Below are 27,824 nucleotides of genomic sequence, written 5' to 3'. Positions count from 1 at the left end.
GGTTTCACCGTGTAGACCAGGATGGTCTCGATCTCCTGACCTCGTGATCCGCCCATCTCGGCCTCCCAAAGTGCTGGGATTACAGGCTTGAGCCACCACGCCCGGCCTAGATTTATTCTTTACAACACATTTATTACTTTACAACATTAGATTACTTCCCAACACATTTATACCTGTAGTTACACATAAAAATCTGGATGCCTGACTTTTTGAAAGGTATGAAAAGTTTAGCAATACTATGCTGTCTATTCTTCATGCCACCAATTCGTTGGATCTGAGTTGATGCTGCCTGCCCCCTTCATCCTTGAGTGGGTGGGGGTGGGGGAGGTGGGACCTCATTGTTCAGGAATCCTACCACACTTGGTTGCCTGTACCAGGACTCTGAAGATGCTTTTCTCTTTGACACCTTTTTCTGAATGAACTTAACGGTCCACTTTTAAAATACTAAATTTTATAAAGCCTTAACCAATCCAACCCAGTCCATTTATTGCACTAGATCAGAGGTTGTCAAATGGGGCAGTTTTTTACTCCCTCTACCTCAGGGCATTGGGCATGCCTGGAGTCTTTTGGATTGTCATACAGGGAAGGGGTGTACTATTGGCATCTAATGCCGAGCATCCTGCAGTGCACTGGATAGTTCCCATAACAAAGGATGATCTGGTCCAAATGTCAGTGGTGCTGAGACTGAAAAACCCTGATCCAGAAGCTTGACGTGAGTTCTTGTGTCACTGTGCGTGTGGATTAATGATGGTCTTTACCCTTACTAAGAATTACAGGATTCATTAAAATTTTACACTATTCTGACTGATTTTCATGTCATAAATATCAAGCAGTTTACTTTTACTTTCTTAGGGCTTTGAGTTAGAGAGAATTGGATGGAAGAACTTTACATTGTAAACTTCCAATGAAGCATAAAATAGTTTCCTCACATTAAGCTTTCAAATATGTATTTGAGATACCTGTCAAATTTGGTAAATGTTTGGGCTAAATTATAACAATTTTTTGGTAAATGTTCTTCAGTGTAATAATAGTACTATTATCAATTGACTGTCTTGTATACTGATATAATATAGCTTTTGCTATATTAGTGATAGGTGAAAATCCGTTTTCTTTCAACGAGAAGGTTAATTTAGTGTTTTAATTTGACTTAAATGACTATGAATTTGAAATACATGTATTTCTTGGAACACTAGGTGGCCTCACAATCACAATTATTTTTACAAGGAACTACATATTAAGTTTTTAAACATTTTTTGAAGGTTTTTTTTTTTTTTTCCGAGATGGAGTTTCGCTCTTGTTGCCTAGGCTGGAGGGCAGTGGTGCGATCTTGGCTCACAGCAACTTCTGCCTCCCGGGTTCAAGCGATTCTCCTGCCTCAGCCTCCGGAGTAGCTGGGACTACCGGCATGCGCCACCATGCCAGGCTAATTTTTTTTTGTATTTTTAGTAGAGACGGGGTTTCACCGCTCAGGCTGTGTCAAACTCCCGAGCTCAGGTGATCCACCTGCCTCAGCCTCCCAAAGTGCTGGGATTACAGGCCTGAGCCACCGTGCCCGGCCGAAGTATTTTTTAGCAGTATGAAAATTGTTAATGAACAAATGAAATAAATCAACAAATAAACAAAATGGGAATAAAACATATTAAGTAAAACATTTGGTTCTGCATTTTAAAAATCTTATAACAGCTGGGTGTCCTGGCTCACGCCTGTAATCCCAGCACTTTGGGAGGCCGAGGTGGGCGGATCACGAGGTCAGAAGACAGAGACCATCCTGGCTAACACAGTGAAACCCCGTCTCTACTAAAAATACAAAAATTTAGCCGGGCGTGGCTGTGGGCGCCTGTAGTCCCAGCTACTCCGAAGGCTGAGGCAGGAGAACGGCGTGAACCCGGGAGGCGGAGCTTGTGGTGAGCCGAGATCGCGCCACTGCACTCCAGTCTGGACGACAGAGCGAGACTCCATCTAAAAAAAAAAAAAAAAAAAAAAAAAAAAAAACTTGTAACAGTAATCTACTGGAGCAGGGGGATAAATTGTGCCCTTGTTTAGAAGAAGACCTGTGTCACGCGCATCCATGTGAAGAGACCACCAAACAGGCTTTGTGTGAGCAACATGGCTATTTATTTCACCTGGGTGCAGGCAGGCTGAGTCCCAAACGAGAGTCAGCCCAGGGAGATAAGTGTGGGGCCGTTTTATAGGATTTGGGTAGGTAAAGGAAAATTACAGTCAAAGGGGGGATGTTCTCTGGCAGGCAGGAGTAGGGGTCACAAGGTGCTCAGTGGGGGAGCTTTTTGAGCCAGGATGAGCCAGGAAAAGGAATTTCACAAGATAATATCATCACTTAAGGCAAGGACCGGCCATTTTCACTTTTGTGGTGGAATGTCATCGGTTAAGGCCAGGCAGGGTATTTGCACTTCTTTTGTGATTCTTCAGTTACTTCAGGCCATCTGGGCGTATACCATATACGTGCAAGTCACAGGGGATGTGATGGCTTGGCTTGGGCTCTGAGTCCTGACAACCTGTTTTTTTTGTTTTGTTTTGTTTTTAGAAGAAGCCCTGTTTTTTTTTTTGTTGTTGTTGTTTGTTTGTTTGTTTTGAAACGGAGTCTCAGTGGGTCCTAGTGGTAGGATCTCTGCTCACTGCAAGCTCCACCTCCCGGGTTCAAGCGATTCTCCTGCCTCAGCCTCCTGAGTAGCCGAGACTACAGGCGTGCGCCACCACGCCTGCCTAATTTTTTGTATTTTTTAGTAGAGACGGGGTTTCACCATATTGGCCAGGCTGGTCTCAAACTCCTGACCTCGTGATCTGCCCGCCTCGGCCTCCCAAAGTGCTGGGATTATAGGCGTGAGCTAACACGCCTGGCTCAAAGCCCTGTATTTTGAAGGTGAATGTTTTTGCTTCTTCTCTGATCAGTTACTAAAGTTGTTTTCCCTGTGCCTTTTGAGAATTATTTGAGAACTACTCTAAGCTTGTGGCACATTTCAGCATTTTTGTTGTCTAAAGGCAGCCTTATTTTAATCATGTACATTTCATGCTGCCTCCTTTGCCTACCATATAGCTTCTGTTGAAATGTCCACGTTATATTTTATTTTTATTTACTCATTTTTCTGTATCCATAATAAGAGTTAAAGGTTATATTTTAGCAATGTGTTTTTTTCCTCTGTTGTAACATGTTAAAGATTTAAAATTGAGCCATGATGTTAAACAGTGAATTGGAATTTATAATGGATTTCAGCAAGAATGATTATATAAGACTTTGGACCAAAGAGCGCCTGGATGACTGTGTAGGGGTATTGGGCTATGCCCAGCACCACATCTGATTGTCATTCAGGGGAGCAGCTAGGGCTGGAACTGCTGGGGTGTGAACACTGTGGTATTCCCTGTTCTCTTGTCTCAGAGCGAACTGTGGTCTCTATCCAGGTCTAATCCCAGTTAAAAAAAAAAAAAAAATCCAATGGTCTCTTCTTTTGAGCTATATTATTGTAGAGAATACTGATTTGAAAAAACAAGGTCACTAACTAGAAATAAATTTTGAGCTGGGTGCAGTGGCTCATACCTGTAATCCCAGCATTTTTGGGAGGTCAAGGTGGGAGGATCACTTGAGCTCAGGAGTTCAAGATCAGCCTGGGCAACATGGCAAAACCCCATCTCTACAAAAAATACAAAAATTAGCTGAGTGTGGTGGTGTGCACCTATAGTCCCAGCTACTTGGGAGGCTGAAGTGGGAGGATGGCTTGAGCCCAGAAGGTGGAGGTTGCAGTAAGCTGTGATTGTGCCACTGCAATCCAGCCTGGGCGATAGAGCCAGACCCTGTTCCAAAAAATAAAATAAAATAAAATAAATAAATCAAAATAAATAAAAATTGGAAATCTTGGGTATGACTTCTTTCTTGTACCATTCAACATTCTTGCTGTTTACTAGGCCAGTCCAAATAATCTATTTCTTGTGTGCCTGTTTATGTCAGTTTTTTGTGATGTGTGAAGAAGTGGAGCTGAGAGTAACCAAATTAGAATGAGGGAAGAGCTGTTTGTGAATGTCCATGTGACAAATGACAAAACTGGTTTTCCAAGAGGGACAGAGCTTGTTCAAGTTGAACGTTGTATCATATATCATAACTGGGCAAGGTTGAGCTATTCAGATATTTATTTATGGATGTAATTTCATTTACTTGACATCCTAGTGTATTGTTGATGTCATGCGCATCCTGTGTGAAGAGACCACCAAACAGGCTTTGTGTGAGCAATAAAGCTTTTTAATCACCTGGGTGCAGGCGGGCTGAGTCCGAAAAGAGAGTCAGCGAAGGGAGATGAGTGTGGGGCCAGATAAGTGTGGGGCCGTTTTATAGGATTTGGGCAGGTAAAGGAAAATTACAGTCAAAGGGGGGTTGTTCTCTGGCGGGCAGGAGTGGGGGTTACAAGGTGCTCAGTGGGGGAGCTTTTTGAGCCAGGATGAGCCAGGAAAAGGAATTTCACAAGATAATATCATCGCTTAAGGTAAGGACCGGGCCATTTTCACTCCTTTTGTGGTGGAATGTCATCGGTTAAGGCAGGGCAGGGCATTTGCACTTCTTTTTGTGATTTAGTTATTTCAGGCCATCTGGGCATATACGTGCAAGTCACAGGGGATGCGATGGGCTTGGCTTGGGCTCAGAGGCCTGACAGTTGAGAAGCTGTATGTTGGTAAATTGATCGTCTTAGTTTTGCAAGACGTTATACTTTTTTTCACTCTAATAAAGAGACTGCAGGAGGTTATACTTTTAACCTTGTGTTAAATTCTTTGTAAGGAAAATTCCTTTGTGAATTAGAATATAATTTGTAAGTTTATGCTGATTTTGGAGGGGGATTCATTGATTTATCATTCAACCTTATGTGGATGCCCTGTGGTAATCTTACTAGTGTAGGTTGAGCAAAAGGGGTGTGCTTGAGTTTGTTCCTATAAAATTTTTTCATGACAGCACCTGGAGAGTGGAAATGTGAAAAAAGATGAGGATCAGCACTTTCCAGAAGTGTTGGTCTAAGTTTTCATTTATTTACTATATGATTTTGAATGCCATCAACTAATACATTTTCAATTATCCCTGAATCCTTTGGTCAGTTAGTGTCAGTAGGAGTTAGAAAAGATCCACGTGGACGGGAACGGTGGCTCACACCTGTAATCCCAGCACGTTGGGAGGCTGAGATGGGTGGATCACGAAGTCAGGAGTTCGAGACCAGCCTGACCAACATGGTGAAACCCCATCTCTACTAAAAATACAAAAATTAGCTGGGCATGGTGGCATGCGCCTGTAATCTCAGCTACTCCGGAGGCTGAGGCAGCAAAATCGCTTGAACCCAGGAGGCGGAGGTTGCAGTGAGCAGATATCGCACCATTGCACTCCAGCCTGGGCAAGAGCAAGTCCCCGTCTCAAAAAAAAAAAGAAAAGAAAAGAAAAAAGAAACAGATCCACGTCTACTTGTGGCCTGGAAAATTGATGGGAAGTTCCTGTATATATTAAACCAGATAATGTCCATTCACTGGTGTTTTTATTTTATTTATTTTTTTTTTGGAGACAGTCTTGCTCTATCATCCAGGCTGGAGTGCAATGGCACCATCATAGCTCACTGCAGCCTCAACCTCCTGGGTTCCATCCATCCTCCTGCCGCAGCCTCCTGAGTAGCTGGGACTACAGGTGCCTGCCACCACTCCCAGCTAATTTTTTATTTTTTGTAGAGATGGGGTCTCACTATGTTGCCCAGGATAGTCTTAAACTCCTGTTCTAAAGCAATCCTCTTGCCTTAGTCTCCCAAAGTACTGAGATTACAGGCATGAACCATTGCCTGCTCCTGGCCATTGTTTTTGATTTAAAAGAGAAATACAAGCCGGGCTCAGTGGCTCATGCCTATAATCCCAGCACTTTGGGAGGCCGAGGTGGGGGGATCACCTGAGGTCGGGAGTTTGAGACCAACCTGACCAACGTAGAGAAACTCTGTGTTTACTATAAATACAAAATTAGCTGGGCGTGGTGGCGCATACCTGTAATCCCAGCTACTTGGGAGGCTGAGGCAGGAGAATAACCTGGGAGATGGAGGTTGTGGTAAGCCAAGATCGTGCCATTACACTCCAGCCTGGGCAGTGAGAGTGAAACTTTGTCTAGAGAAGAGAGAGAGAGAGAGAGAGAGAGAGACAGAAATACAGGCCCGGTGCAGTGGCTCACAACTGTAATCCCAGCACTTTGGGAGGCCGAGGTCGTAGATCGCTTGAGCCCAGGAAATCAAGACCAGCTTGGGCAATGGTGAAACCCCATCTCTACCAAAAGTACAAAAATTAGCCAGGTATGGTGGCACACACCTGTAAAGTCCCAGCTACTCAGGAGGCTGGGGCAAAAGGATCGCTTGAGCCCAGGAGGTTGAGGCTGCAGTGGGCCTTGATTGTGCTACTGTACTCCCAGCCTGGGTGACAGAGCGAGACCCTGTGTTAATAAACAAATAAAAGAGAAATACATCTAATAATCTGCATCACTTATCTGTGCTTGGAACATTCAATATTAACTCCACCCTTTCCTTTTCTCTAGGCAAATAAGGGCAAGACTGAAAAATCAAGTCACTCAGTTGAAGGAGGAAGTACCTGGTTTCATACCAGGCCTGGCAATATTACAGGTATTATGATAGTATATTTCCATTAATGTTGTCTTTGCTTGATTTCTCAATATCATTTCACACCTCTCCCTCTACTATCCTTTCCTTTTTTTTTTTGGCTGTTGTGTAAGCTCATGCCTTTTGAGTCTCTCTTGACAGGTTCCCCCTCTTTGGCTCAGTTTCTAAATGTTGGCATATCCCGGCCCTCTGCTCTTCTCTGTGGATACCCTTTCTCTACGCCAGTGTCTCTTAACTTTTGGTCTTAGTAGGGCCCCTTTACAATCTTTTTTTTCCTTTAATTTAATGTATTTATTTATTTACTTTTGAGAGACAAGGTCTTACTCTGTTACCAGGGTGGAATAGTAGCAGTGCAATCATAACTCACTGTAGCGTTGAACTCCTGGCTTCAAGCAGTCCTCCTGCCTCTGGCTGCTTTGCATTATAGGCGTGAGCCATTGTACTTGGCCACCTTTACACTCTTAAAGATGTAAGACCTCAAGGAGCTATTGTTTATACAGATTTATCCATTAATGTTTACTGTATTAGAAATTAGGAAGTTTTGGCCAGGCACGGTGGCTTATGACTGTAATCCAGTACTTTGGGAGGCCAAGGTGGGCAGATCACCTGAGGTCAGGAGTTTGAGACCAGCCTGGCCAACATGGTGAAACCCCATGTTTATTAAAAATACAAAAATTAGCTGGGTGTGGTGGTGGGCGCCTGTAATCCCAGCTACTCAGGAGGCTAAGACAGGAGAATCACTTGAATCCGGGAGGTGGAGGTTGCAGTGAGCCAAGATTGTGCCACTGTACTCCAGTCTAGGTGACAGATTCTGTCTCAAAAAAAAAAAAAAAAAAGAGAGAGAAATTAGGAAGTTTTAAAAATGTTTATTCATTTAAAAATGCCAATAGTAAGCTCATTTATTATATGTTAACATAAATAACATTTTATGGAGTAATAACTTTTTTAAAAACAAAATTTAGTGAAAAGAGGCATTATTTTATATTTGTACACACCTCTTTCCTATATGACTTAATAGAAGAGAGCTGGAGTCTTATCTGCCTCTGCATTCAGTCTTTTGCTGTGTGCTGGTTTGATTGAAATATATGGAGAAAATTTGGCTTCATACAGATGTGTAGCTGTAAAAGGGAAGAACTTTTTAAATAGTCTTTCCAGGTAATTGTGGGTATTTTTCTTTGATGTTGTACCAGGACTCAGTAAGTAAAGTTTTAAAAGATTAGTTGCAATGTAGAATCTGAAACGCCATCAGTGAACTTTGATACTTTGTTACATCTTCTCAGACTTGCATACTTTGTTACATCAAAATGTTACATTTGGAATGAATATTTACCCCATGCATGGTTTTGTAACATCCTTTGTTCCTCATTTGGAAAATAATAGTTCCCTGAATTATGCAGATCTTCCAAATGTTAACATTTCATTATGCAATATGAAAGAATTGGAATCATTAACATCACCAAGCTCATCAGAGAAGTTTTCAAGTATTGAGAAGCTGTCAAGCTCACAGGGGTGGATAAAAAATTTTAACTTTCACCCAAAAACTCACATTTTATCATTGGCAACAAATACAATTAATTGTTTCTCTGGAAATATCAGGCTCACTTTATTCATTTTTGAGAAAATATTTGTCAGATACTCAAGCCTGAATAATCATTGCTTGTCAGTTGTTATTTCAAGTAAAGATGGTGTTCCATATAAAAATGCATCTGTTTCAGCTAACAAGGCAAAAAAGCACAAGTGCAGCCTGCACAACGAAGTGAGACCCCATCTCTACAAAAAAGTTAAAAAATGAGCCAGGAGTGGTAGTACAGACCTGTGGTCCCAGCTGGAGCTACATGAGAGGGAGGCAGGAGGATCACTTGAGCCCAGGAAGTCAAGGCTGCAGGGAGTTGTATTCATGCCACTGTACTCCAGCTTGGGTGACAGAGTGAGACCCTGTCTCAAACAAACAAAAAAGCACAAATACTTTAGTAACAACCACAACCACTGTACTTCTGTATATAGCAGAAGTGCATTATGAGTGCTTCCCAATTCCTTACATAGACTATTAAAAACACATGCACTCAAGAGTTGATATATATATATATATATATATATATATTTACTCAATACAGTGGTACAGTGGCACAATCTTGGTTCACTGCAACCTCCATCTCCCAGGCTCAAGTAAGTAAGTGATCCTCCCACTCAGTCTCCAGAGTAGCTGGGATTACAGGCATACATCACCATGCCTAATTTTTTTTTGAGACCGAGTCTTGTTTTATCGCCTAGGCTGGAGTGCAGTGGTGCAATCTTGGCTTACTGCAGCCTCCACCTCCCAGGTTCATGCAGTTCTATTGCCTTAGCCTCCTGAGTAGCTGGGATTACAGGTGCCTGCCATCACGCCCTGCTAATTTTTTTTTTTTTTTTTTTTTTTTTTTGAGACAGAGTCTTGCTCTATCCCCCAGGTTGGAATGTAGTGGTGTGATCTCAGCTCACTGAAACCTTTGCCTCCTGGATTCAAGTGATTCTCATGCCTCAACCTCCCGAGTAGCTGGGATTACAGGTGCCATGCCCAGCTAATTTTTGTAATTTTAGTAGAGAAAGGGTTTCACCACATTGGCCAGGCTGGTCTTGAACCCCTGACCTCAGGTGATCCACCCGCCTCAGCCTCCCAAAGTGCTGAGATGACAGGTGTGAGCCATTGCACCCGGCCTTAATTTTTTGTATTTTTTTGTAGAGATTTTTTTGCCTTTTTGCCCAAGCTGGTCTCGAACACCGGGACTCAAAGTGATCCTCCTGTCTCAGCTTCCTAAAGTGCTGAGATTACAGGCATGAGCCACTGTGCCCGGCCTTAATTTTTTGTATTTTTTTGTAGAGATGGTTTTTCGCCTTGTTGCTCCGGCTGATCTCGAACTCCTGGGCTCAAAGTGATCTTCCCACCTTGGTCTCCCAAAGTCCTGGGATTACAGCATCAGCCACTGTGCTTGGCCAAGTTAAGAAAATTAATAATGTATGTTTCTTTATCAAGGGCCATCCTAGTGAAACTGGCATCTAGTTTTACTGACTGTGTGTGGTAGCGAAGGATAGCTTGACAACTAGGCCAAAGCCATTGTCTTGATTTGTGCTGGTTCACTAATAGTCTTACACACCATTACTTTTGCACCATCAGTACAGATGTTAACACAATTAAAAACGCAAACAGCATTGTAGTGGTATTATAATGAAACTAGCCTGGCCCAAATAAATCTTTCAAAAGGTCTTGGGGTCCCTAAAGAGTGTGTGGGCCACACTTTCAGAACCATTATTTTAGGCAGTTTCATCTATCAGGCCAGTGACTTCTAAATCTAGATCTCTTCTGAGCTCCAGGCTCTTGATCTGGGACACCACTGGTTTCCTTCCCTCCTTGGAGTCTCCTTTGCTTGTTGTTGCTCATCACCCTAATACCTAAACCATTTGAATGCCTTGGGACTCACCCTTGAGGTCTCTTCCCTGTCTTATTCTTTCCCTAAGTGACCTCACCCAGTCCCATAGCTTCCTGAGCGAATACTTCCAAATTTAGGTCTCTATCCAGAGTTTCATCCCTGAGCTGCAGATTCACCCAGTAGGGAGGTATTCAATAAATATTTTTATGGACAAATGTATGAAGGAATGTTTGCAGTCTTGATTTGGATGACAGGAAACTCAAAGCTTTCATTTGAAACTCCCGTCACAGTTTTACCCAACTTGGACATAATCTCCCTTACAATCTATATGTATGTCTCCAATACATCATTTAATCCCTTGCTAAGTTTCTATCCCTTGTTCATCAAGAATGTCAAAGTAGGCATGGTGCGGTGGCTCACGCCTGTAATCCCAGCACTTTGGGAGGCTAAGGCTGGTGGATCACTTGAGGTCAGGAGTTTGAGACCAGCCTAGCCAACGTGGTGAACCCTCATCTCTACTCATAATATAAAAATTAGCCAGCTGTAGTGGTACACACCTGTGATCACAGCTACTCAGGAGGCTGAGGCAGGAGAATCGCTTGAACCCGGGGGACGGGGGTTGGAGTGAGCCGAGATCGCGCCACTGTACTCCAGCCTAAGACTGTCTCAAAAAAAAAAAAAAAAAAAAAAGTCAAAGTGAATACTACTTAAATATCCTTCTCTCCTCTGCTGTTTGTCTAAAAGGGCTTAGCTGAGAAGAAAAGCACAGAAGGCCTGTCACTCTCTGCCTGGCATGTTCTCTGCTGTGGTGGATTTTCCCTTTTTTGCAAATTACTAAGAATCAAAAGTATATGTTGTGGGTGTATACTGGTACATTTGGTGACTGGTTATATCTTGGCTTATTTTTGCAAATTGTTTGTTGTAGAAGGAGTAAATGTCATAGGCAAGAAGTATACCCTTTTTAAAGAAATATTGGTTTTTTCCCCCCCATTTTAAAAATTAACTTCCAACCTTGTTTTTTACATTTATTGATGACAAATGTTTTTATTACATAAACACTGTTCTACAGCTAGTCTCATGTCCTTGCTGATAAAAAAAAAAAGTGGTAGAATCTTTTAATTTTGTACTTTAGCACCAGAGTCAACAGCTTTCTGTGATACAAGATTTATGTAATATGTTGTAATCACATCTCCCTGCCTCAGACCTCTAGTCTTTTTCACTCTGGTGCTGGCACCACCATCTTCCCACATGCTGTGAGCCAGAAGCCTGAGGCCATCTCCTTACTGAGCTCTCTTCCTCACTCCCTGCATCCAGTTAGGGGCTATTGTCCTGTTGATTCTGCCTCTCATCAACTCTTGGAATCTGTTTTCTCCCCTTGATTCCTACTGCTCCCAACCCTGGGGCCACTATAGTTACCTGCTTAATGATTTGGGGGTTCTATCTAGATACCTCCTGTCTGTCCTCCTGACGGCAATTTCAGCCCTTGTTAAAATGCAAGTCTGATCACAATCTATCCAGCCACACTCACTCTCCATCCTTTACCAGAATGATAGTACAAGTTGAGTATCCCTTATCTGAAATACTTGGGACGAGAGTGTTTTAGATTTTGGAATCTGTATATACATAGGGATGAGATCCAATTCTAAAGCAAAATTTATTTATGTTTCATTATATACCTTATACTTGTAGACTGAAGGTAATTTTATATAAGTGTGTGTGTATCTATACACACATATATGTACATATGTATACACACATATATGTACACATATATATTTATTTATATATACATTATATTTCATATATTATATATTATATTTATAATATATATACTATATATTTATATATATATATATATTTTGAGATGGAGTTTTGCTCTTGTCGCCCAGGCTGGAGTGCAATGGCACGATCTCGGCGCACTACAACCTCCGCCTCCCGGGTTCAAGTGATTCTTCGCCTCAGCCTCCCGAGTAGCTGGGATTACAGGTGTGTGCCACCACGCCTGGCTAATTTTTGTATTTTTAGTTGAGATGGGGTTTCACCATGTTGGCCAGGCTGGTCTCAAACTCCTGACCTCAAGTGATCCGCCTGCCCCGGCCTCCCAAAGTGCTGGGATTACAGGCATGAGCCTCCGCACCTGGCCTAGAATTTAAATTCCTCTGGGAAAGCACATAGCACTGAGCCTGGCACAGTGTGCCCTCTACAACATGGCTTTCTCTTTCTGCCCTGACCTCTCAAAGTGCTGAGATTACAGACATGAGCCACTGTGCCCGGCCAATTTTATATATTTTTAATAATATTGTGCATGAAATGTACTTTTAACTGTGTTTTGACTGTAAGCCATCACATGAGGCCAGGTGTGGAATTTTCTACTTTTGGCATTGTCAGTGCTCAAAGTTTCTGATTTTGGAGCATTTTGGATTTGTGTTTTTTTTTTTTTTTTTTTTTTTTTTTTTTTTGAGACAGGGTCTCACTCTGTTGTCCAGGCTGGAGTGCAGGGGTGTGATCACAGTTCATTGCAGCCTGGATCTCCCAGGCTCAAGCTATCCTCCCATCTCAGCATCCCAAGTAGCTAGGACTACAGGCATCCAGTTAATTTTAGTATTTGCAACAGAGTTTCTCCATATTGCCCAGGCTAGTCTCAAACTGAGCTCACGTGATCTGCCTGCCTCCGCCTCCCAAAGTGCCGAGCCACTGCACCTGACCGATTTTGGATTTTTGAGTTAGGGATCTTAAACCTGTACTACTTATATAGAGTGTTTACAGTAGTTCAAATGATTTGTTTATATTTCTAATTGTTCTATGTTTTATACTACCCTACAAGGTAGGAGATGGCCCCTTATACCCATGGTAACTCATGCTCAAAGATCTTGGGTGGCTTGCCCAAAGCCAGTCAGGAAGGGACTGAGTCTGGGAAATGAACCTAGGTCTGTCTCTGAAACCCATTTGTTCTTCCCCTTTGTTTTTCTAATTCCTTAGCAATGCATTCAAGAACATTCATGATCTGGCCCAAGTATATATTTAAAAGTTGAGTTTTCTTTTTTTAAATAAAATGGATGAGTAACTTCCTAAATAACTGAATATTTATAGGAAATTAAGACTTGACTTTTCATTTTCATAGTATCCAGAGATACTAACGGACTAAGCATGGTGGCTCACACCTGTAATCCCAGCACTTTAGGAGGCCAAGGTGAGCGGCTTGCTTGAGCCCAGGAGTTTGAGACCAGCTTGGGCAACATAGAGAGACTTTGTCTCCAAAAAAATAAAAAAATTAGCTGGTGTGGTGGTGCTTGCCTGTAGTCCCCACTCCTGGGGAGGCTGGGGTGGGAGGATTGCTCAAGCCCCGGAGGTTGAGGCTGCAATGAGCTGTAATCATGTCACTGCATTCCAGCCTGGGTGACAGAGCAAGACTTTTTCCCATTAAAAAAAAAAAATTTATGCTAAGGTGATAGAAATACAGCCTTAGCCCCATATAGCCTCATTAGTATTTCTCTCTCTCTCTCTCTCTCTCTCTCTCTTTCTCTCTCTCTCTCTCTCTCTCTCTTTTTGAGTTAGAATCTTGTTCCGTCATGCAGGCTGGAGTGCAGTGTTGTGATCTGTGCTCACTGCAACCTCTGCCCTCCCCTGTCCCCCAGGGGATCCTCCCACCTTAGCCTCCCAAGTTAGCTGGAACTACAGGCACACCACCATGCCCAGCTAATTTTTATATTTTTTGTAGAGACGGAGTTTCGATATGTTGCCCAGGCTGGTCTCTAACTCCTGGGCTCAAAGCGATCCACTCACCCTGGCCTTCCAAAGTGCTGGGAGTATAGGCATGAGCCACCGCACCTGGCCAAAAAACTGATTTTTAACAGTATTTGGGAACTATTCAGAGTGCTTTATGTATAGTAACTCATTCAGTCTTCACAAAATACATGGACAGAAACAATACAGTTAATAAACTCAACTCGACTGTATCTTCATAAGGTTTCTGAAACAGAAAGAAAAATGAACCAGTAGACCAATACCCAAGATATCTTATGGTGTAGAACATGGATTAGTAAACTGTGGCCCATATCCAAATGCTGCCCAGTTTATAAAGAGTTAAAAAAGCAATAGCAGCAGCTGCTGTGACAGGGTATGTGTCCCATAAAGCCTAAAACATATACCACCTGCCCCTCTACAGAAACCGTTTGCAGACTCCTGGTATAAAAAAAGTGTCCCTAACCTGTTCTAGAATAGGATCTTTTGGATGATGTAATACTCAGCCACCTTCAAGGAAGAAATCAGCATTTTTTTTTTTTGAGATAGAGTTTTACTCTTGTCGCCCAGACTGGAGTGCAATGGCATGATCTTGGCTCACTGCAACCTCTCCCTCCTGGGTCCAAGGGATTCTCCTGCCTCAGCTTCCCAAGTTGCTGGGATTACAGGTGCACGCCATCACACCTGGCTAATATTTGTATTTTTAACAGAGATGGGGTTTCGCCATCTTAACCAGGCTAGTTTCGAACTCCTGACCTCAGGCGATCTACCGGCCTTGGCCTCCCAAAGTGCTGGGATTAGAGGCGTGAGCCACCGCGCCCGGACAGAATACATGTTCTTTAAACATTCGTTTTGCTTCTTAGTCTATCAATGGTTCTATAGCCACTCTTCCCTATAAAATGCCAAGTGGGGTGGCTCATGCCTACCTAGCACTTTGGCAGGCTGAGGCAGGAAGATTGCTTAAGCCCAGGTGTTTGAGACCAGCCTGGGCAATAGTGAAACCCCATTTCTACAAAAAATACAAAAATCGGCTGGGTGTGGTGGTGTGTGCCTGTAGTACCGGCTACTTGGGAAGCTGAGGTGGGAGGATTGCTTGAGCCTAGGAGTTTCAGGCTGCAATGAGCCATGATCATGCTACTGTACTCTAGGATGGGTGGCAGAATGAGACCATGTCTCAACATAATAAATAAATAAATAAATAAATAAATAAATAAATAAATAAAACCTATACTAAAAGTGACTCTTTGAATTGGCTTTTTAGATGTCTTTTCCAATAAAACTTTGACATATGCTCATAACTGTAACTATTAAGTTTTCTTTCTGGAACTGGTTGTAGTTTTAGTGTTTTAGACAAACTCCTCCAGAAATATTCAGGCAGAAAAACAGTTACATATAAAGGAACAACAGCGAGAGACTTCAGACTTCTCCTGTGTGACATTAGATGCCAAAGACAACATCTCTGAAGGAAAATACTGTCACTCCAAATCCACCAAGGCCAGTCAAGTGAAAGGGACAGCAGAAAAATATTTTCAGTTATGCGGACTTAGAAAAATGTCCACCTACCTTTCCTGGAAAAGTGACTTATAGTTACATTTCACTTACCTGAAACATGAATGAAGATAAACTCTAGAACAGAGAAGCTGTGACTTAAAAAGGACTGGCAGCAAGTGATAAAACAATTTAATCTCAGAGTTAAGACTAAATAACTAGTTGTAGGTATAAATATGAATGAAATTGTAAAAAAAAAAAAAAATACTTTTTTTTATTTAGAACCACCTCCTTTCTTACTTTGATCTAAAAATTCCAGAATGTATCAAATCTGGTAACTGCACCAGTAAGGGTTGGGTGGTGGGGCAAAGAACATACATAGAAAGTGACCAAAGAGGAAACATGAGAGGAACTAAAAGTCTAGGGAAGTCCCTACGGGAAGCATCTAATGTACTTAGATACAAATAACCCATTAAAAAGTAGAATTCCCCTCAAAGGACTCTTCTGGCTCTTGCAATTCAAATTAGCACAACAAAACTGTCTGTATAAGGGACAACTGAAGCTAAGATTCCGGCCATGTCCTGAGATCTGAGGGGAGCGTCCAGTAATAGCATCAATATGACAAGGTCAGAAAATCCTCGTTTGTTACAAAAGCTGGCTTCTTTCTTTGCCATGGTCCTGTTAAAAGGAGCTATGCTTCAGTTATCTTTGATATGAAGGGACCTACCACCTTTCCTTCTGTGATACCCTCTGTAATTTTGGGAGAAACACAACTTATGGTAGCATATATCAACCTTAAAGGAGAAATACCAACCACTGGAGCATGAAAAAATATTAGTAAAATAAAATTTTACAAATAAATGGTTATAATGATAAACTATAAATATGTTCATGGTTAAAGAAACAAAGGGAACATAGTGAGACACAGCATGGTGGTTCAAAGGATTTGACCTCTGCACTACAAGTTTCTCCCTCTTTTTTTTTTTTTTAAGAGACAAGGTCTCTCTATTGCTCAGGCTGCCCAGGCACAATATCATGACTCACTGTGCACTGGTGCAATCATGGCAAAACTCCTGAGCTCAAGTAATCCTCCCACCTTGGCCTCCCGAGTGCTGGGACTACAGGCGTGCACCACCAAGCCTGGCTAATTTTTTGTAAAGATGGGGGTCTGGCTATGTTGCCCAGGCTGGTCTCAAACTCCTGGATTGAAATGATCCTCCTCCCTTGGCCTCCCAAAGTGCAGGGATTACAGACCTGAGTCACTGCACCCAGCCTTCTCCCTGTGTTGGGGCCAGCAGATTGCCCTTTGTCTTGCCTGGCTGTTTATTCAGTGTAAACTAGAGTGAGGTCCTTCCACCCTCCTTTCTATTCTCTGTGTGGAGGAGCCAGGGAGCTTTCCATTGCCCCTGGGGGTGGGGGAGAGGGTGTGGAATGTGCCCTCTGGGTGCTCCTGCCTCTCAGGCATTTTTCTTGCCTGATGACAGTTTCTCAGCCCTCCATACTCTGTTTTTTTGGTATGGCAGCAGAAATCCCACAGGTTTCTGGTAGGCCTGCAGCATCCTTGCTTAGTTTCCCGTGCAGATGCAGATATCCTCTACTTTCTGTTTGGGGTTTTGCAGTGGGAACCACGTGGGCCTTGTTTAGAGGAGGGGCTGTAATACCATCTGTGTTCACATAATCCCTCCTGCCCCCACAGCCTCCCTATACTCCTGTAAGTTCTCTGCAACAAGAGTTGCATGATTAAACATTTCTTTTATTAAAACTAAAATTGTAGAAGCTTTTCTGTGCACTTTGCCTTTCGCTAATCATCTGATTTGCATGCATTTATTATTCTAGATTGGCAACAGAGATGATTCCAATCTTTATATAAAAGTGAAGCTGAAGGCTGCTGAAGAGGTAAGCCAGAACAGCCGTGCCATCACCCTCCCCCACCTCCACCTGGGTCCTATCAATTACCCCTTGCCCTTTTTGTTCCTCCCTGTGTAAACTTTTATCACCCACAGGAGACATTAGTTTATCTATTTTGCAAGTCAGAAATGGGTGAGTTAGACCTGTGACCTCTGGTTTGCCCTTGAGTTTTTGTTTTCTCTTTAATGATTTTCTTCCCAAAGAGCAGGATATCAATTGAGAAAAGTGACGAGACAAGGCTCAATCATTTTAGGAGATCTATTTGCCAAAATTAAAGACACACCTGGGAGACAGGTCTATACCTTTCTCTGAAGATGATTTCGAGTTCTCCAAATTTAAAGAGGAAAGGACAGGTTATTGAGAAGTACACAATTTTCATGTAAGAGGTGGGTAGGGAAAAATAGTCATTCATGAGTTTGGCTCAGTGAATCTGCATTTTTTACATAAGATGACATAGACAGTCGGACACCGTGGCTCACGCCTGTAATCCCAATACTTTGAGAGGCTGAGGCAGGTGGATCACCTGAGCTCAGGAGTTCGATACCAGCCTGAGAAACATGGAGAAACCCCATCTGTACTAAAAATACAAAAAATGAGCCAGTTGTGGCTAGCGCAGTGCCTGTAATCCCAGCTACTTGGGAGGCTGAGGCAGGAGAATCGCTTGAACCTGGGAGGCGGAGGTTGCGGTGAGCTGAGATCATGCCATTGCACTCCAGCTTGGTCAATGAGAGTGAAACTCCATCCCCCCCAAAAAAGATGATATAGACAAGTGGGGCTGAGGAAAAATGCAGGCAATCTGCATTTTACGTAAGATAACATAGACAAAATGGGGCAGGGGAACAATCAGATATACATTTGTGTCTGGTGGGCTGGGGGTGGCTGCGCCTGTAAAGACAAGCTATCGATTTACATTGCCATGGTGAAATTTTAACAGAAACATCATAAAGATCTTGCAGCTCACTAGGAATTTCCTTGTGGGCAAAATATGGGGGAGGCATGTAGCTTTTCATCTTGTAACATCTTATTTAGGAACCAAAAAGGGGGAGGCAGATTTGCATGACCCAGTTCCCAGCTTGGCTTTTCCCTTTGACTTAATGAATTTGGGGTCCCAAGATTTAATTTCCTTTCTCAAGGAATAGCAAGCGTGACATTGCTGAAGTGCCGTGGTGGCAATTAACCAGCGAATGATGAATGGGTTGAAGTGAGGGACTCATTCTTCAGAACTTATAAGGGTGAAATGATGACCAACACCTCCTTGTTTGTTAGTCATGTCTGTAAAAGAAATGGTTCAATATCTCAAGTTGTCTTGCCATTTACCTGCTTTTAATGTCCGTTTTGCAGATTGGGATCAAAGCCACTCACATTAAGTTACCAAGAACAACCACAGAATCTGAGGTGAGTTTCTATGAGTTGATTGTGAAGAGGGAAGCTGAAGTGGTTTCCTCTCTGGTTTTGGTTTAGGGGGACTTTGGGAACTGACACATTTACCCAAGACCTCCAGGTACTTTTTTTTTTTTTTTTTTTTTTGAGATAGTTTCGCTCTTGTCGCCCAGGCTGGAGAGCAATGGCACGATCTCGACTCCCTGCAACCTCTGCCTCCCCGGTTCAAGTGATTCTCCTGCCTCAGCCTCCCAAGTAGCTGGGATTACAGGCGCATACCACATTGTCTGGCTAATTTTTATATTTTTAATAGAGACGGGGTTTCACCTCGTTGGCCAGACTGGTCTCGAACTCCTGACCTTAGGTGATTCAACCGCCTCGGCCTCCCAAAGTGCTGGGATTACAGGCGTGAGCCACCACCATGCCCAGCACCTCCAGGTATTCTTTCTTCACAGACTCCTATAAAGGAGATGGTGCAGTCCTAGGGGAGGAATATTTGGTTCTCAAAGTGTGACTGCAGTACTGTTTGCTTCCAAATCATCTGTTGTGTTTATTAAAACTGATCCTTGGCCTGTAATTATCTGCATTCTAAAAAACCAAATATATATTCTTTTTATATGAGGTTTAGGAATAGGCAGAACAAATTAGTGGTGATTAAAGTCAGAACTGCGGTTGCCTGTAGGTGGGAGATTAACGCTAAAGGAGTAGGAGGATAAAGCTACTTCTTTTTTTTTTTTTTTGAGACGGAGTCTGGCTCTGTCTCCCAGGCTGGAGTGCAGTGGCCGGATCTCAGCTCACTGCAAGCTCCGCTTCCCGGGTTTACGCCATTCTCCTGCCTCAGCCTCCCGAGTAGCTGGGACTACAGGCGCCCGCCACCTCGCCCGGCTAGTTTTTTGTATTTTTAGTAGAGACGGGGTTTCACCGTGTTAGCCAGGATGGTCTCGATCTCCTGACCTCGTGATCCGCCCGTCTCAGCCTCCCAAAGTGCTGGGATTACAGGCTTGAGCCACCGCGCCCGGTTAGCTACTTCTTAAGGTTATAGCAATGTTCCATATATGTGCTGTCCAGTATGGGAGCCACTAGCCCCATGAGGCTATTTGAATTTAATTAAAATGACATAAAATTAAAAATTCACTTCCTTGGTTGTACTAGCCACTTTGCAAGGATTCAGTAGCTGCTATTGTATTGTAAGGTGCAAATTACAGAAAATTTCTGCCATCACAAAAAAGATGATTGGACATTGCTGCTCTACATCTTGATTTGGATGATTGTAACATGGGTATTATTGCTGTAATAAGTTATTAGAGTTCTTAGCTCTTTTTATTGTATTGTATTGTATTTTTTTTTTTTTTTTTGAGACAGAGTCTTGCTCTGTTGCCCAGGCTGGAGTGCAGTGGCCGGATCTCAGCTCACTGCAAGCTCCGCCTCCCGGGTTCCCGCCATTCTCGTCTCAGCCTCCCGAGTAGCTGGGACTACAGGCGCCCGCCACCTCGCCCGGCTAGTTTTTTATATTTTTTATTAGAGACGGGGTTTCACCGTGTTAGCCAGGATGGTCTCGATCTCCTGACCTCGTGATCCGCCCGTCTCGGCCTCCCAAAGTGCTGGGATTACATATTGTATTGTATTTTTAGAGACAGGGTTGCACTCTGTTGCCCCAGCTGGAGCACAGTGGTGTGGTCATAGCTCATTGTAGCCTCAACCTCCTAAGCTCAAGTGATCCTCTCACCTCAGCCTCTTGAGCAGCTGGGACTATAGGCATGAGCCCCCATGCCCAGCTAATTTTTTTTTTTTTTTAAGACAGGGTTTTACTCTTGTCACCCAGGCTAGAGTGCAATGGTGTGATCTTGGCTCACTGCAACCTCCACCTCCTGGGTTCAAGCGATTCTTGTGCCTCAGCCTCCTGAGTAGCTGTGATTACAGGCATGTGCCACCACACCCACCTAATTTTTGTATTTTTAGTTGCCCATATTGCCCAGGCTGGTCTCAAACTCCTGACTTCAAGTGATCTGCCCACCCAAGCCTCCCAAAGTTCTGGGATTATAGGCGTGAGCTATCACACCTGGCCCCTTTTTTTTTTTTTTTTTTGAGACAGAGTCTTGCTCTGTTGCCCAGGCTGGAGAGCAGTGGCACGATCTCAGCTCACTGCAACCTCCGCTTCCTGGGTTCAAGCGATTCTCATGCCTCAGTCTCCTGAGAGGCTGGGACTACAGGCACATGCCACCATGCCTGGCTTATTTTTTGTATTTTTGTAGAGACAGAGTTTCACCATGTTGGCCAGGCTGGTTTCAAACTCCTGGCTTCAGGTGATTTAGTAACTGCTATTGTATTGTACGGTGGAAATTATAGAAAATAATTTTCTATATTTTGGGAGGCCCACCTCGGCCTCCCAAAGTGCTGGGATGACAGGTGTGCGCCACTGCACCGGGCCCTAATTTTTTTTTTTTTTTTTTTTTGAGATGGAGTTTCACTATTGTTGCCCCAGCTGGAGTACAATGGCACAATCTCAGCTCACCACTGGAGTGCAGTGGCACGATCTCAGTTCACTGCAACCTCCGCCTCCTGGGTTCAAGCGATTCTCCTGCCTCAGCCTCCCGAGTAGCTGGGATTACAGGCATGTGCCACCACACCTGGCTAATTTTGTATTTTTAGTAGAGACAGGGTTTCACTATGTTGGCTAAGCTAGTCTTGAACTCCCGAGCTCAGGTGATCCACCCACCTCAGCCTCCCAAAGTGCTGGGATTACAGGCGTGAGCCACTGCACCCAGTCCCTGGCCCTAATTTTTAAAAATTTTTGTAGAGATCACATTTCACTGTGTTGCCCAGGCTGGTCTTGAACACCTGGGTTCAAGTAATCCTCCTGACTTGGCCTCCCAAAGTGCTGGGATTACAGGCATGAGCCACCTCGCCCAGCCATTTAGCTCTTTTATTTGATGGACTTCTTACCAGACACCTAGGGGATGCATTCTATGTTAAGTACAGATGTTCTGCTCAGGAGTCAAGGGGAAGGTACATTCTGAAAGAACTATAATTAAACTGTTGGGGGGAAATAGGGCAACCTAATTTTTGCCTTGAAAAGTGTTTCTTCCTACCTTTTGATTTCTATGTGATATACAAATTATATGTGGTATTACTTTTAGGTGATCAAGTACATTACATCTTTGAATGAAGACTCTACTATACACGGGTTCTTAGTGCAGCTACCTTTTGATTCAGAGAATTCCATTAACACTGAAGAAGTGATCAATGCTATTGCACCCGAGAAGGATGTGGATGGGTAAGTGTGGCTTGGCTTCCTATGTCTCATTGCATGCTTTCATTTATGATATGTTTCTATTTGGGGAATACAGCATAAATGTTTCTAAAGAGTAAAGACACCTAATTGCCTTTATTTCCTTCTTATTTCCATCACTTTTTTTTAGATTGACCAGCATCAATGCTGGGAAACTTGCTAGAGGTGACCTCAAGGACTGTTTCATTCCTTGTACGCCTAAGGGATGCTTGGAACTCATCAAAGAGACAGGTAAAAGCAACAAACCAAACAACAAGAAAGCATCATTTCCTGAAGCCTGGTCTTGACACGTGGTGGCATAGAGGAGGTACATAGTAGGCCATAAATAAATGGACTTGATTGGCAGAAGGGCCTGTCTAGTAAGGATGTTACCTAAATTTTCTCTCAATTTTCTCAGAAACTCTATGAAGTAGGTACTGTTACTGTTCAACTGCTAAGAGAATAGGCTCAGGCCAGGCACGGCGGCTCACGCCTGTAATCCCAGCACTTTAGGAGGCCGAAGCGGGCAGATCACCTGAGGTCAGGAGTCCGAGACCAGCCTGGTCAACATGGTGAAACCCTGTCTCTACTAAAAATAGAAAAAAATTATCCAGGCAGGGTGGCGTGCACCTGTACTCCCAGCTATTTGGGAGGCAGACGTGGGAGGATTGCTTGAACCCAGGAGGAGGAGGTTGCAGTGAGCTGAGATCACCCCACTGCACTCCAGCCTGGGCAACAGAGTGAGACTCCGTCTCTAAAACAAACAAACAAAAACCAGCTCAGAGAGAGCAAGTAACTTGTCTGGGAGACAATGGAACCAAGATTTGAATTCAGAGTTATCTGAGTTGAAAGCAATTTATTTTTTGCGAAAAATAACCTATACAGTAATAAAAATTTGGATAGTTTAAAAGGATACGAAGTGAAAAGTCCCACCTCCCCCCACCCCCAAAATGGGCACTGAATCTCCGCAGTAGTTCCAGGACTCGACAGATGGCTGGAAATGGGTCTCCTGTACAGTTGGCCATATTGTCCCGTTACTAGTTAGCACCTTGCTATTTTAATTTCATTATGAGTACTTTTAGCAGAGGTTATTTTTTACAAGGAAATGGGTCCTGGTAAAAAGAAGTAGGTCAGAAGTTTCAAGTGGAAAGTTTTGACCAGCATAAATGAAAATTTTCGGCCGGGCGCGGTGGCTCAAGCCTGTAATCCCAGCACTTTGGGAGGCCGAGACGGGCGGATCACGGGGTCAGGAGATCAAGACCATCCTGGCTAACACGGTGAAACCCCGTCTCTACTAAAAAATACAAAAAACTAGCCGGGCGAGGTGGCTGGCGCCTGTAGTCCCAGCTACTCGGGAGGCTGAGGCAGGAGAATGGCGTAAACCCGGGAGGCGGAGCTTGCAGTGAGCTGAGATCCGGCCACTGCACTCCAGCCTGGGCTACAGAGCGAGACTCCGTCTCAAAAAAAAAGAAAAAAAAAAAAAAAAGAAAAGAAAATTTTCTGTAGTTGGCAAGAAAAGGTCAAGCCATAAGCTTTGACAGTTCATTTCTACAGTTAAATGTATATTCTTCAGCATATTTAGCAAACATTGTAGTGCCTTGCTTAAAAAAAAAAAAAAATCCCACGAGGACAGCACCTGAAGGCCTCACACTGCCTCTTATTGACAGTGATGCTACCATTTGCCCTGATGCAGCTTTAACTCTTCTGCTGAATCCTTAAAAAGTATAGAAAGTTACCTTTTAAAACTTTGTGGTCCTTACTTCTAGATGTTCATGATGTTAACATTATTATAAGAGTTTATCTCTTCCTGAAAAAAATGATTTTATACAAGAAGCACAATTTAAACCCTACCTGCCTTGACCAAGGGTCCACTGCCCTCAGCCTTGACTGCCCTGAGGACTCTGATGAAGTTGTCAACTTCTCTCTGCTTTCTTCTTTGTGGACAGCTCATTCTCAGGCTCCACTTTGTGGCCACAAACACCTACAGCCTGGTTCCATCCTCAAGCCTAACAGTCATGGGATTGGATCTTATCAGCTGAGGGAAGAAATATGGTCACCTGTCTACTACTGGGTACTCACTCAGGCCGTCTTTAGTAGAGTATGAGTCAGCCCTAAAAAGGACATTGGTATATTGCCAGAAAAATGGATGCTGTGATAGCAAAAAGAAAGCTTGCTGCCACAGTTAAATTTCCCCTTTATCACTTCCCTGCAAGTAACCCTATGGCTCAGGCCCTAAGCCAAAAGAGAAATTTGGGTGAGGAACTGTATAAACAAACTTACCAAATTTGGAAAGAATTACTGATACTAATCTAATTTCCTACACATCTCTCCAATGTGTTACATACACCCTATTTGTTTTAACTGTTTTTCCCATGTAATTTAATCTGATATCTTCTTCCGTATGGCTGATTAGCTGTATGTCAGGGTTTCTTTTTTCTTTGAGTGTAGGTTTTCTTCCCACTCCCCTGTGACTCAATGAATGATCTTGGCTTAAGCTGCTCCCAAAAACCCACAGCAAGAAGGACACATGTACAAGTCCCAATTTATAGCTGAAACCCTAGAGTTGAGAATATTATTGCCAAAGAAGGAATGTTTTTGGGAAGGTTTCTGTTTGATGTTAAGAACCTGTTTTTGTGCACTTATTCTAAATTCTCCACGTGGCATGTGAATGAAGGCAGCTTCTATCCTCCAGCTCTGATGCAGGCTGGCTTTTCTTTCAGGGGTGCCGATTGCCGGAAGGCATGCTGTGGTGATTGGGCGCAGTAAAATTGTCGGGGCCCCGATGCATGACTTGCTTCTGTGGAACAATGCCACAGTGACCACCTGCCACTCCAAGACTGCCAATCTGGATGAGGAGGTAGGGAGTCCAGGGGAGAGGTGAAGGTGTTATGGTGGGGAGGGTGGGTGTTCTCTTCACACACTAAGTGCCAGATACTGCCATGTCCTTTATACTCATGACCTCATTTAACCCCATCATCTCATTTTTACAAGATGAAAAAGCAAATTCAAATTAAAGTCTGAGCGGGGTGGCTCACACCTGTAGTCCCAACACTTTGGGAGGCTGAGGCAGGAGGATTGTTTGAGCTCAAGAGTTTTTGAGACCAGCCTGGGCAACATAGTGAGACACTTTCTCTGCAAAAAAATTAAAAATTAGCCAGATGTGGTGGGCACATGCCTGTAGTCCCAGCTACTCGGGAGTTTGAGGCAAGAGGATTGCTTGAGCCCAGGAGGTCGAGGCTGCAGAAGCCATGATCACACCACTGCACTCCAGCCTGGGCTACAGAGCAAGACCCTGTCTCAAAAAAATAATTAATTAATTATTTTAAAAAAACCATAAAATTAAAAGCGTGCCCAAGTTTATACAGAGTTTGTTCTGTGTAATTTCTCTTTTCTTTTTTCTTTCTTTCTTTTTTTTTTTTTGAGATGGAGTTTCACTCCTGTTGCCCAGGCTGGAGTGCAATGGTGTGATCTCAGCTCACTGCAGCCTCTGCCTCCTGGGTTCAAGCGATTCTCCTGCCTCAGCCTCCTGAGTAGCTGGGATTACAGGCATGTGCCACCACACCTGGCTAATTTTGTATTTTTAGTAGAGACAGGGTTTCTCCATGTTGGTCAGGCTGGTCTTGAACTCCTGACCTCAGGTGATCCACCAGCCTCCGCCTCCCAAAGTACTGGGATTACAGGTATGAGCCACCACGCCCGGCCTTTGTCTTTTTTTTTTTTGAGGCGGAGTCTCGCTCTGTCGCCCGGACTGGAGTGCAGTGGCCGGATCTCAGCTCACTGCAAGCTCCGCCTCCCGGGTTTACGCCATTCTCCTGCCTCAGCCTCCCAAGTAGCTGGGACTACAGGCGCCCGCCACCTCGCCCGGCTATTTTTTTTTGTATTTTTAGTAGAGACGGGGTTTCACCGTGTTCGCCAGGATGGTCTCGATCTCCTGACCTCGTGATCCGCCCGTCTCGGCCTCCCAAAGTGCTGGGATTACAGGCTTGAGCCACCGCGCCCGGCCGTCTTTTTTCTTTAGAGACAGAGTCTTGCTCTGTTGCCTAGGCTAGAGTGCAGTGGCAGTCCATCAGAGCCCACTGCAGCTTTGAACTCCTGGGCTCGAGTGATCCTCCTGCATCAACCTTCTGAGTATCTGGGACTACAGGCATGTACCACCATGCCTGGCTAATTTTTAAGCTTTTTGTAGTGACAAGGGTCTCACTGCGTTGCCCAGGCTGGACTCACACTCCTGGGCTCAAGCGATCCTCCTGGTTCACCTTCCTAAAGTGCTGGGATTACATGTGTGACCCAACATGCCTGGCCTCTCACCAAGTACTTTCTACCTTAGTCTGCCTCGTGGTGGACAGGGATTAGCAGTACAGGCACTCAGACTGACCTCTGGCAGCCAGATCCCATGTGTGTAAAAGTGGTGGCCTCAGAGTGGAGGTGCTCCAGAGGCAGTTGTGGGCAGTAGTCTGCTAATATCTATGGCAGCTTGTTCTAGATCCCTGCATCAGATTCCTGAGCCCAAGAATGCACACATGCACACGTGCCTGTTGACAGTGCAGTCTCTTAAATGCGGGGAGAGAGCAGGAGAGAGGTCTAGTACCTTCTCTTTTAATCCTCCCAAAGTAGTGCTTTGTGGACGGTGGTAGCCCCATGTTCTGTACGAGAAGAAGCAGTGTCTGGACATTATAACACGCAGGGCCCCAAGCCAGTTTGCCCTTCTGCCTTGCAGGTTCACACTGATTTCCCTGTTGGGTAAAATGGCCGGTGAAAGGGAGCTCTTTGGCATGTGTAGAAATGAGCATGGCATGTGAAGGGCTGTCAGAAACAGTGTGTGGCTTACATTTGAGGCCTTAACCCAGTATCTTATGAAAGTTAAGAATTTAATACAAAGCTCAGGGATGTCCTTTTCATTTCTGGGTTTTTTTGGTGTGTATTTCATTATTTCATTTCTGATGTCCAAATCCCCTACCCCCTAGGTAAATAAAGGTGACATCCTGGTGGTTGCAGCTGGTCAGCCTGAAATGGTTAAAGGGGAGTGGATCAAACCTGGGGCAATAGTCATTGACTGTGGAATTAATTACGTCCCAGGTGAGTGTTGCTGGAGGAGGAAGGTGGCTTCTGGTGTTGAGGATGGTGTCTAGGTCATCAAATGAAGCCTGAGAGAGAAGCTTGTCTCTAATTTTATGCTTGTAGTACTAAGGTTTAGGGAGACTGACTAGCCCAAGGGTGCACAGTTAGTAGATAGAAGAGGTGCCACTTGCAGGCAAGTCTGCCTGGTGCCAGAGCCTGTGATTTTAATCATGTGCTGTACAGCTTCCAAGATGACTTTGTCCAGGGAGAAAGTGAGAGGGAGGGCAGGAGGGATATATCACTTTATCTTCATGTAGAGATCACCCTTTATTTTAGCAAAGTTGTTGGATGGGTTTAAAATACAGTATAATCATTGCAAAGTGCTATGAGAGTCCAGAAGAGGGACTCATTCTGCCCAGAGGAAGGCTTTACAAGAAGATATTTGACCTGGGTTTTTTTCTAGGCTGAGAGGATAAATCTAGCCTTTTAATCATGTCCATAACTATACTTGGCATCTTCATCCCCCAGTTACCCCTTACTCCCGTCTTTTGGTTAGTATCACCATTCTCCCTTCCCACAGGTCTGAAGCCTTTTAGTTTCTCTCTCAAGCATTCCCTATATTGGATCAGTCTTCTCTAAATATTAGGAATTGTTTTCTGTCTCCTCTGTTCTCAGTGTCACCACTGAGTGTTACCTTCTCAGCTGACAGGCTGTGATAACTTCCTTGCAGGTGTCCCTCCCTCCCTCCCGCTGCTTCCCACTCAGATCTATCCCCATGCTCTCGCCTTGCCATGTTCACCTTTAGGCATGGACCTCTGAGCCTCTTCCTTCTTACTTGCCAGACTCCTTAGCCTCACACTAATTTCAGTGACCTCTGCAGCCTGTGATCTCACTTGCGTGTGGTGAATACCTGTCTTCAACTTGTAAAGTGGACCACTTTCTTTTCCCTGC

The 27,824-nt window shown here is 43.8% G+C and overlaps 1 protein-coding gene across 1 annotated transcript in view; it reads left to right on the top strand.

The window, feature by feature from the left end:
* The window catches only part of MTHFD1 (methylenetetrahydrofolate dehydrogenase, cyclohydrolase and formyltetrahydrofolate synthetase 1), a 75,865-nt gene that overhangs the window by 8,751 nt on the left and 39,290 nt on the right, over window positions 1-27,824 (top strand). Inside the window, exons 2-8 of the mRNA XM_010383693.2 lie at window positions 6,545-6,629; window positions 17,096-17,155; window positions 18,509-18,562; window positions 21,685-21,821; window positions 21,967-22,067; window positions 24,536-24,672; window positions 26,780-26,891. Of these exons, the coding sequence (XP_010381995.2) occupies window positions 6,545-6,629; window positions 17,096-17,155; window positions 18,509-18,562; window positions 21,685-21,821; window positions 21,967-22,067; window positions 24,536-24,672; window positions 26,780-26,891 (686 nt within the window). The remainder of the gene's footprint in view (window positions 1-6,544; window positions 6,630-17,095; window positions 17,156-18,508; window positions 18,563-21,684; window positions 21,822-21,966; window positions 22,068-24,535; window positions 24,673-26,779; window positions 26,892-27,824) is intronic.

The sequence above is a fragment of the Rhinopithecus roxellana genome, chromosome 5 (genome assembly GCF_007565055.1).
Source record: "Rhinopithecus roxellana isolate Shanxi Qingling chromosome 5, ASM756505v1, whole genome shotgun sequence".
NCBI lineage: Eukaryota > Metazoa > Chordata > Mammalia > Primates > Cercopithecidae > Rhinopithecus > Rhinopithecus roxellana.
The sequence above is the reverse complement of the archived record's forward strand: the minus strand, read 5'-3'. Positions and strand labels throughout refer to the sequence as shown.